Source organism: Acanthisitta chloris, unplaced genomic scaffold (assembly GCF_000695815.1).
Source record: "Acanthisitta chloris isolate BGI_N310 unplaced genomic scaffold, ASM69581v1 Scaffold40939, whole genome shotgun sequence".
NCBI lineage: Eukaryota > Metazoa > Chordata > Aves > Passeriformes > Acanthisittidae > Acanthisitta > Acanthisitta chloris.
The window spans coordinates 1-11,828 of NW_008691610.1; the positions used below are offsets into that span (position 1 = coordinate 1).

At 37.0% G+C, this 11,828-nt stretch overlaps 1 protein-coding gene across 1 annotated transcript; it reads right to left on the reverse strand.

Moving 5' to 3' along the window:
* Window positions 1–2,693: 2,693 nt before the first annotated feature.
* Window positions 2,694–10,561, reverse strand: ARHGAP5 (Rho GTPase activating protein 5). The gene is made up of 2 exons (XM_009082280.1): window positions 10,453–10,561; window positions 2,694–6,610 (listed from the first exon to the last, which is right to left on the reverse strand). The coding sequence occupies exon 2, from the start codon at window positions 6,432–6,434 to the stop codon at window positions 2,694–2,696; it is 3,741 nt and encodes a 1,246-aa protein (XP_009080528.1). The 5' UTR covers window positions 6,435–6,610; window positions 10,453–10,561.
* Between the last annotated feature and the right edge of the window lie 1,267 nt (window positions 10,562–11,828).

The window sequence follows — 11,828 nt, forward strand, 5'->3', positions numbered from 1 at the left end:
TATATATATGGCTGTTCATTTTCCTATCAAACTATTTGTCAAATCTTGCTTCCTTCCTACCCATTCTTGCCTTCTTCCCTTCAATTTGTTTACCTACACTCTATGATCACTCTATACCCTTTCCCTGCCTCACCAGCACCCATACTTGTCTGTGATTTCAGCTGGTCAGCTGCGAGACTGTGGTCCTGAAAGCATCAGGACAGAATGAGCAGCCTTCCTTCAGCAAGGTCATGTCTCTCTCTCAAATGCTTTCCTATCCTGCCCCTGCCTTTAAAGCATTTTCCAGAACCTTCAAGAGCAAAGCAAGTAACGTTTTTAGAAACCTTCACTGTGTTTAGCTTTAAAGTAATTCATATAAATGGGAAGGAGACACAACAAACCCGAAACAAAACAACCAAACCAATGCTCTTCAACATAACCTTTTAAAAATTTCAAATGTACAAATCTGCATAGGCAAATTCTGTCTCTAGGTTAATGTGCTTTGCATAACTGAAAACTCTAGTCTGAACTGCACAAATGACTCTGCAGAGGGGCCTCCTGCAATACCTTACAAGAAACCCACCCAGAAACACCACATCTCAAACCCCACAAATGAATAAAGATGCAAGGAGTTATCAAGAATGTTATATCCCATTTGGGCTTTAAAAAGCAACAGCATACTACAAAAGTTGATCTAAAAAAATTATTAAAAAATATCAAGTTGTAATCTCTGAAAAAGACAGTTAGGACCTTAGACTTCAAAGTTCAAGTTTTTCCAAGCAAATTCATTTTTTTTCATTAGATGTAGTTCAGGAACACTATAATTATTGCAAGAACAGTTACACAGGTATCTTATGTTCCCTTTACATATGGCTGAACAATTCAAAAAAACATCAGCAAGAGCTTTAAAAAATATTCAGAAAGAAGTACACAAGTTCTGCTTATCTCTTTTGCATTCAAGGGGTCAAAATTATCAAAAACCCCAGCAAGTGATCTGTAGATAGTGGTACACTAAGATCCCTCACCCAGACCAAGTAACAATTGACAAGGAAAATGTGATTTGAAAAATTTTTGAGTTTTTGTAATAAAAGAAGCTGGTTGCTCATGTAGAGCAGCACAGGAAAATATAGTGACTGAGTTCCAAAACTAGTAACACTGCATCCCTTTTGAAAAAAAAAAATTAAGTTACAAACCACAAAAGAGTATATTGCAAACTGGAATGACTCATCACTTGAACTGGAACCACTCTCACTTCAACTTAATTCAAGTCAACACACACAGAAGTCACTACTTACCAAAAGCACTGAGCACTCAACATTCTCAGATACTCTGAATGCTTGCAAACATTTTATCTCTCAAATTCAATTTATTTCCTCAATCATTACAATAATTTCTACTACTATTATAAGTTTTCTCTGACTGAAACTACATTTCAATGTCTATGTAGTAAGAGGCTTTCAATCAAAAGGAGTCTAGGAGCTGGACTCAATGATCATTGTGGGTCCCTTCCAACTCAGGATACTCAATGATTTCATGAAAAGTATACATATTATTGTTTTTAAAAACATGTAAGTTTTCCAAAACGAATAACTTCAAAGTATTTTTAACCATATGATTTTATACCCATAAGACATCATTATCCATGCTTATGAATAAGCCTGAAGAAAATTTAGTGCCCTTTAAATCAGGCATGTGTAATTCAAATCACAGCTGCACACCAGGAAGTGCAATTCAGAATTTAATCCCTTAGTAAAATTTAACTATGCTCTACTTTAACAAAACTTAGTTCTAACAGCTATTCAAATACTGTCAAATTTAAGTTAAAAATGACATTTTAAAAGGCTACAAAAGATATTAAAAAGGTTGACTTATTTTGAGACAAGAAAACTTACCTAATATCTAATTATGTCTAAAATATCTACTCAGGAACATTCCTGATTTAATGTCAAACAAAAACTATACCAAATACAATGACTGCTGGCCTAAAATTGAAATCTAAACTATAAAAACTGTATATCTAGAACCTACACCACAACACTACCTGGATACAGTAACTTTTAAGACAGTAAGTCAAAAAATAAGTAACTATCAGGCATGAAGATCAAAATTAAACATTTTCCAGGTATAATGCAATATTATTATTATTATTTTCCCTTTATTTCCCTATTTTGTTCCCTTTATTTGGCTTGAATAGACAATCATACAGGTAGTACAACTTTCAACTTGAGTGGTGGTTTGCCCACGCTAGGCAAACAGAGCAGTCAGTAAAACCACTATACAAAGTTTCCTTCTCAAGCACTTGTTTTAGAGTTCCAGGTACAAAACTGAGAATTAAAAAGAAACCACTCTTTTCATTCACCAGCTCTAAACCTCATTCCAACAGTGAGAACTGCAAGAACTGAAAGAACCAGTTCCACTCAAGAACTCATAAAGCTTTTTTTTTTTTTTAAAAGACAATAACACACGAAAGGGAACCTGCACATGTACATACAGAGGTGAAAATAACTCAAACTTCTTGAACAGGAGATTAAGTAGAGAAACCACCTCACTCCCTAAAGTTTCCTAGTTGCAAGGAACTTAATAGAAACCTGAGACAAAAAAACCCAAAATAATATTACATGAAAATTTTAAACACCTGTTTCAAATTAGGAAGCAACTCCTGCGTATTTTGACTCTCCCCTTTTTACAATGCACCAGGAAGTTGTAAATAAAACTTAAATAATTTCGCTTACCTTCTTATCTTCTTTTACTTTGTGGGGTTTCTTTTTCATTTTTTTATCATCCAGTTCTTGATCCGATGTGATAGCAGGGTTATCTATGCCACCCTTCCACGTTTCCACAGGTGAAAGCAGTGGGTCTTCCTCACTTCCACGATGTCTTCCTTTTCTTTTAGTTTTAGAGGTGGTAAATGCCTCATCATCACTTGCATCCGAATGTGTTCTCCTATAGTAAGACTTAGCTTTGCTGAACAGAGTCTTAGACTTGTATTTGTATTTTGAAGGCCTTCTTTCCCCATGACTTTTAGAGAGTCTATCAGAAAAACCATTTTCTTCCTCACCTTGCGTATTTATAACAATTGAGTTTCGAACTTTAATAACACGATTCTGAGTGTCATCTGGAACAGCATAGATATCATCTGCAAAGCCTTTATGTTTGTAAATAGTGTCAATAGGTTCAGCATAGTTGTCAGATTGGTCTATATCCTCTGGGGGTGCCGCAGGCACTCGAGAAGGTTGCTTCCTGGGGTTTTTGCCAATACCTGCCTCAATTGTTTTCAGGAGATTAGGATCCAGTTTTTTCACATTTGTTCTCGGAACAAGCGGTTTCGGTTTTATCGGAGGAGGCACTTTATGGTTGCGTTCATGGTCATGACAATTAATTGGTGTACTGTGAACAGGATACTCATTTCCTTCCAGATCGAGACGGTACTTGGAACGCTCACTAGGTGCTGGGAGTAACCTTACATCATCACCAATTGGACTGTAAGGTGGTGGTCCTTCAGCATCATCCTCTGAATCTGGGTAATTATAATCAAGGGAACTTCCTCTTGGAGACCTTGGGAAAACATCTTCACTTGTATGCGTTGATTCCCTTGTGCTGTCTGACATGTAAGAACTCTCAATCATGTTTTTCTTCTCTAATACATCACTGAAGAACAATGTGAAAACCTCAGTTTGACGATGATACTGAGATAATGAATATAAAGCTGTAAACTTAGCTGTAATCTCTGTTGCTATGTGTTCTCCTTCAGTCATGAGTTCCTTGATTGCTTCATTCTCAAAGAAGTCTGCCTGGCTATCAGTAACAGCCACTAACTGGACAGGAATCGTATCCTGAACTTCAGAAAGAAATGCCCGAAGCATTCCCATGGATGCCTTCCGCTTCGCAGAGTAAACTAGTATATATCCATGAACAAGTTCATCTTTCCTTACACCAATTGAAGAATGATATGATAATATAGTTATCTGTATTCGACGCCTCTTTTCACCTATTATTTTATCAAGCATCAAAGAATTATTCTGGCCAGCCTGAGCAGCACTACAGGAGTGAGAGTCAAGGAAAGGTGAAAGAATAAGATCCACACTAAACGGATCACCACACATGGCACACATGACGATCCTTAAGTCAGCTTCTGACAGATCTTTGATGGTGGGAACAGGACTTACAACATCAAAATTGTGTTTAACTGCTTCCAGTACTCCCCTCAGAGCTTGTTTTATTTGGGTCTCATTGAATTTGCGTGGATATGTACCAGCAGGCACATCTACAAAAGGACACTGTAACTTGTTGGCCAATTGCTGTCCCTGATGTCTTAGAATAGGTAGATTCTTGCTCACACTGTCCCTCTGGTTAGCCAGTATCAATGTAAATGAAAGATTAGCCATATACTTGTCTCTCCTTATCTGAGATGCTTCAGCCCTTATTTTTGCAATGCACTCCCCAATAAAATTCAGTGATTCAATAGAGTTAAACACACAGAAACAACCATGTGGTTTGAAGGCTGAGGTCCACAACTGAGTCAACAAGTATGGGGATTTGGCATCAACTGGCCTAAGGTCTAGTTCATATATTTTTCCATCTAATGCATATTCATCATCAGTGGACTGTGTCCGAATTTCATTTGCCAATTCTTGTGCAAGGCCATCTTTACCCAAAATGAAAAGATTGACTTTATCAATGTTGGCACTATCATGGTATAAATTTGAGCGGCCATGGTCCAGTTGCAGAAGACTGTTGGCAAGTAACTGCTCTACTTTAATGTCTGTGCAATTTTGGCCACTCAGACAAGTTTCCTTAGTTGGGTGATAAACAAATCCTATGTGTTTAAGCAGAAGAGATTCTCGATCAGGTGCAAGTTTCTGTAAAGCTTTGTATCTAGGTTCTTCACTCAGAACTGCATGAATTTCACTCATTTTATCTGTACTTGGTGTTGCATTAAGATCCAGGTCATAAAACAGCTCTGAATGTTCAAAAAGCATTTCCTGAAACTCCTCTTTGGCTTTTTCAACAATCTCCCTCTGATGCCTACCATACACTTCCTTACTGTCTGCATCAGTGATGTATTTGAACGCTTCATCCTCCACCACAAAACATATAACTTCTTCCCATGGCTGTCCGGGTGAAATGAATTGGATTTTCTCAAGAGTTTTTTTGAATTTCTCCTTCATCTCAACCCTCCTTTTTTCTGATATAAGATGCTGCACATGGTTTTGATAAACTTTTTCTGCCTCTAGGGTAGTGAGAAGGTCAAATGGAATCCTTCTGTCATTCACTTTATCTATATGGTCAGTTTCATCCCAGGGTGTTTTTTCAAGCACTACAAAACAAGACTGGAAGTCAGGCCTTTTCTCCATTACCTTCAAGGCTTCTGACCAGCTCAAGAGTTCAATCTCATCAAGATCTGATAGAAGAGTATTCAGAGCTCTTGGCAATGCATTAATATATTCTTCTTTTCTTTTTCTAATATGTTCCTGTTTAAGCTGCTCTATGTGTTTGGAAAATGTATTTTTGGCCTTTTTTGTTCCTTCCAAATTTATGTACTCTTCATAATCAGGGTGGTTTTTCAGTTTATTACTAACAGTTTTCCAAGTTGCATGATAGTCTCTCACAGTTTGGACAAGTTTTTCAAACTTATCTGTTGCTGTAACAACTAGCTGTCTTTGAGTTTTATAGGCATCCAGATAGGGGATTATTTTAGGTTTACCACGAGTTTTATCCATCATTTGTACCAGTGCAGTAAAACATGTTTCAACATTGACATTGAATCTTGCCGATGTTTCCACTACCACAAGGTTCTTCTTATTTGAAGCAAAGGCCTGAACTTCTCGCAGATAATGATCCACACATTCATCACATTTTGTTGCTGCTATTATTATGGGTTTTTTAGATTTTGAGAGCTGGATATAGAGATTATTCACAAATTTCAGTTGATCATCAAACTTCCTATTGCATCCTTGGCTTACATCAATGCACAATAAAAACCCATCTATGTTTAATTTCCCTTCAGGCATTTGTTTTTGCTCAAAGTCTTGCTCCAAGCCTAGCTGATCTGTGCAAATGTACATGAGTTTTTCTGCAGACTGGAGTTTGGAGGCAGCTGCACGTTTTATGTACGGTTGTAAATTCGTACTCCGATGAGGCAAGAAAGTCTGATCATCAATGAACTCAGTCTGTTCAATGACATGAATTCTGCACTCAATTCCATCCTCACCACTTTGTGTTACGTCACCCCAGTACAAAAAGTGGTCATTGTTAACAACTCTTCCTCCGAAGTCAATTGTGCTAAGCACAGAGGTATGCTCAGGGTAATATTCATCTGCTTTTGAACGAACGAATCTATTGCACAAACATGACTTTCCAACTCCACAATTACCTTTATCCTTTTCAGTTCCAGACAGTCCAACAACACTAACAGCATAAGATGGGGGGCGTGGCTCTTTGTTTTTTGCCATCATAACTTGCCTCTCATCCTTTTGCAATTATCAAGGTAACTGTATGTGGTTTTCATTCTGGAAAGGTTCCTACAAATTTAAGTTGTACATCCAGGGTTCCAGAAAGAGCTTTCAGTTGTTCCTGCTTCAGCTTGTCATTGAGAGAACCTCAGATAACCAGAACAAGGAGGATCATCTTCCTAAAAGAAAACAAAGAGGAAAAAATTTTTCAAGGTTGCAGATAGCTCTTTATAACATGCATGAGACAAAAGAGACTTTAAGAAGCAATTTTGCTTGTTCACCCTGATTTTCTGCATATATGAAAAAACTCTACAACTACTTTAAATGAGATCTTAAACTTGTAATTCATTCATGTTAATGCTATTTATTCTATAAATTTTAAAATAAAACAGGTTTTAGGCACTGTTTAATAACAGTTCATCACCTGTTTTCATAGGTGATCGGCATACTTCTAAAAAAAAAAAGGCACTAAAAAGCTTTTTCAAGTATAGTAACTACAACACAAAAACTCTAAAGCCAACCCAATATTCACATATTGTATTCATGCCCATGTTTTCATGCTTATCTGCGTGAACACTACCTTTATGTGCATTTGCAGGGTTGAGTTTAGGTTGCAGCAAAGAAAATTTCAAAGTAAGAAGCAGTGAAGGCATGCAGTTGGTCATGTGGCACAGCCACTACCTATGTGCAGAAGCAAACTAATTTATTTGTATACTAACAGTACATGCTTTTAAGGAGAAACTTCTAACCTGAATTCTAGAGAAAAACAAATACCATCATACAAATACTAAAAAAAAAAGACTTATGTATGAGATTTTCAGAGTACAATGTAGCATCGTTCTTTCTGTCTCTATGAAAAAAACCAAAAAACTTTTATTAACTGTAAACAAAACCTACTAGAATTATATTCAAACCTCAACAGGATCATTACAAGGTTCCAGAGGTTTTAGCGAAGCCATCATCAAGTATAACAATTAGCACTAACTCTCAATTATTAATCAGAAGACTTCGTTTGCATGCATACTGCAAATTGAAAGATATTTACTGTTCTAGACCCAATTAAATTATGAGGAAAACATAAAAAATTGCATGGTTGAATGACTGGCCCCAGCAGGTTGTGATCAGTGGCACAAAATCTAGCTGGGGGCCAGTAACTAGTGGTATACTCCAGAGGCCAGTATTGGGTTCAACAGTGTTCAACACTCCGTTAATGATACGGATGACAGGGGAGAATGTACCTTCAGCAAGTGTGCCAATGGCAGAATGGGGAGGAGTGGCTGATACAATCCTGCATCCAGGGAGGAATAACCCAACCCCATGTACCAGTGTATGCTGGGAGCCAACTGGCTGGAAAGCAGCTGTACAGAAGAGGACCTTGGCATCTCAGCAGACACAAACATGAGCCAGCAATGTGCACTTGTGGCCAAAAAGGCTAACAGTACCCTGAGCAGCATTAGACAACATTGTCAGCAGGTCAAGGCAGGTGAACTTTCCCCTCTTCACAGCACTTGTAAGGCCACACCTGATGCACTGTGTCCAGCTCTACAGTACAGGAGAGATACAGAGCTATTGGAGAGAGTGCAGCAAAGGGCCACTAAAGCATCTCTCATGTATGGAGAAGGTGGAAGAGCTGGGAGTGTTTAGCATGGCAAAGAGAAGACAGGGGAGATCCCATCAATGTGTACAAATACTTGGAGGAAGTGTGCAAAGAAGGCAGGGCCAAACTTTTCAGCAGTGCCCAGTGACAGGACAGGGCGCAATGGGCACAGACTAAAATACAGAAGGCGTCATATGAACATCAGGAAACTCTGAGGGTCACTGAGCACTGGTATGGTTTGCCCAGAGAGGTTACAAAGGCTCATGCATCAGAGATGTTCAAAAGTCACCTGGAAGCAGTCCTAGGTAACCTGCCCTAGGTGACCCTGCTTGAGCAGGGAGGCTGGACAAAACGACCTTCGGAGGTCTCTTCCAACCTCCAGTGTTCTATATATTGTGAAAATATTTCGATAAAAGTATTTTTTTCCATTTTCTTTTTAAAAAGACAGTTATCACATGGCACTATAAATTAAAGGTACAGACTACAGGACCTAACATATTTGCATTTACACTTGTGGAGTACAAAGTAACAACATAAATGTACACAAACAAACCTGTAAACAGTCCTTATAAGACAAGCATCAACACTGAAATTTTAGTCTCGACACCTCAGCTTTATTTGCTACATGCTTTGTCATTCTTAGCAACAATTTGTGAAGAGAGATACTCCAGTAACTTCCTTTAATTTAAAATGTGTAGGACCTGCCACCCACAGAGATCTCAAAATCTGCTTTAGTACCTGTAGAACTAATTCACAACTGCTAAAACATATCTGAGTTTAAGGACATGCAGCAGTAAAAGTATTTGCACCACAAAAAATTGCAATAGAACATAAAAATATTAAAACTTTTGATATCTTCTACAGAAACAATTCCTGTCCAAGAGAGCTTCACAACTAACACCTAGAAACAGAAAACTGATGTTCTGACCAGAAACACAGTATATATGTAACTACATTTGTAAGAAAATTAATGGACCAAATTATGAAATGAAAAACACATAAAAACAGCTTTCAAGTATAGGAATCACAGTTAAGGAAAATAAGATTTTTAGAGGGAAAAAAACTATCAATTTCATTACAAAATGGAGAGGGCAGTCTAATTTTTCTATTTGAGAGTTTTCATACTGCAAGAACTGAAACTGTAATGCTATATATTTGTTTTTGGTTTGGTTTTTTTTGTATAAAACAAATTACTCAAAGAGATTCAGAAAGAGAACTTGGATTTCAAGTTTTGCTTTATACTGTTTTCACTGTGGTTTTTGTATCTTACACTACAGAATTTGGAGCTAACAGAAAACAGCCCTAGGAATGAAAATACTTAGCAAAAGTAACATTCTTCACAAGCAGTACTTATATCACTACAAATAAACTCAGTGTTTTCTCTCTAAAGCAAAGCTTATCCTAGTAGCATCATTCAAAACATTAGAATGAGAAGTTTAGTCAGCACTTTCACTATAAAATGTTTTCTGCTTGCCACAGCACAATACAGATTTGACATGGATTAAACCAAAGCACAAAAATCTTCATCCACAGGATTATTTCATCAGGAAGACACTGTCGATTTGCAATTAGTTTATAAGAAACAATCAATACTTTCAGACACTCTACATCCTTATGTAGCAAAGGTTGTTCCTCCTCCATCTATAAAATGCTTTGTTAATCTGATACGTTTTTAAGTAAGTACAAAGAGTAAGGTGAAAAGGGGACACTGACAAAACAAAAACAAACATATTAGTCTCGTATAAAATTTCTGACATGGAAGATTTTCACCACAGTGGGAGTTGAATCACTAAAGATATTTAAAACCAGAGTGGTTTTCTATTCATTTTTCTAGACAGTTTCTGATTGTACAAAGTCACAGAATGAAAACTATGTTAATTAAGTAATAAAACCTGGCAAAAATCTGACATTATAATGTCTTCATACTTAATATGTAATCATCATTAAACTGCTCCCTAAATGAAAGATTTTTCACTTCACTATACCATTATGTAAAGGTACTTCATAGTTTTGTACAGTTTTAAAGTATACACACGGGAAATTCATGGCAAGTTAGTTCCGTTAGCCTAGTTCAATCTGCCTAATTCAATTATAACAAATTGTAAACACTCCATCTCGCCCCCCCTTCAGCTTTGTTACAGATTCAAAGGAGAGATTGTTTCATTTCCCCAACTAATTTCAATCTTAGAATTGAAAACAATACTTCTACATTCAAACAGAAAAATTCTGAAGAACTCAGAAGATACAAAGTGACATTACTGCAGGAAGAATCTCTGACCTTCTACAGATGCACTGTAGGACCTTGTCTGGAAAGACTTGTAGATTTCCAAATGTAGTTATAAAGAAAATAAGGTGTATCACCTTGTACTTACTTACCCACCTCCCCCCTCAAACAGATAATAAAGAACTGAAGCCCAAACTTACCCTTAGGAAAACAAGGTGCAAAGCAAGATGATTATCCTGCTGTGATCTTCCTGCAGTAATGTCACACATTTAAACAGTGCCCTTCAGTAAGTCCTTCCCTGAGGGATCTAAAAACAAAAAGAATCATTAAAAATTTCAATTTTATTAAAAGAGAAGTAGCAATCAGAGAAGGTACAACACTTCACCTATGCATCAGGATCATTTTCCTCATTTTAAACGCACAAACAGAACTCAGGAGCTCAAGTTGGTCTTCCTTTATGTTTAGAGGGTTAAAATCCTGTAAGTGCAGTTATTAATACTTGAGGCAGAGAGGGGGAAGTTCTTCTTAAGTGACTGTGACTTCAAGTTCAACTTGGTATTTTAACAATACCTAGGTTGCAGAAGCCTCTTCTGAAAAAAATTAATATGGTTTCTCAGATAACACACAAAACGTGAGATATAAAAATCGCTCATCACTTGTAGAATAGTTTGAAATTCTAAAGCATCCAGAACACAGTTTTGTAACATGAAGTTGGTATAGTAAGTACAATATACGTAAAATGAATGTATGTCTAATTACATGTGCAATCTACCTCAAAACCCTTTTACCTATAATACAGCATTTCTAAATTAAAAGGCCTCACAAACTGTGACAAATTAAGACACTGAAAGTATAATTCACAGAATATACAGAGTTGGAAGGGACCTTTGAAGATCATCTAGTCCAACTCTTGGCCCTGCACAGGCCATCCCCAAGAATCACAACATGTGTCTGAGAGCATATATATTTGAAGATTCGGAATTCTCAACTAGGGTACAAATTATTAGCATAACCTTGATAAGTGTTGATTTTGCTGCAGGGATGCTACTATAAAGTAACCAAAAATAGAACTCTCTTCCATTGTTCTTCCCTTTTTTTGCATCCACACAAAGCCCAGACTTTGCCAGGCCAGTGATGCATATATTACAATGCAGAAAACGAAAGAAACTTGAAGCACTTGCACTGGATCATTGCATAAGCCATTTTTACCTAAAAAAATGTGTCGTTTTTAAGCACAAGGCAGCACCATGCTGTGTATGTGCTAGACATTACATCAAAATGGTACAGTGAAGCTTTTTCTTGTTTTGCCATTTACGATTATATTCTTTGAAATTCCACTTTGCTTCAGGAATAATATAGCTAACACGAAAAATATAAGCTTTAGTAAACTTCCTTTTGGACAAAAAAGGTTCAACAATACTGATAAACCATACCACCAATACCACAATAGTAACTCAGCTTGTGGTACCAAACAACACCAAAATCAATAGGCAGCAGTCTATCAGTCCTGCATTAAGCCTGGCCAAGCTGCAAAGCTAAATTCTCTCATCCGAAAGAGAAGTCAGGAGGTAAGTCC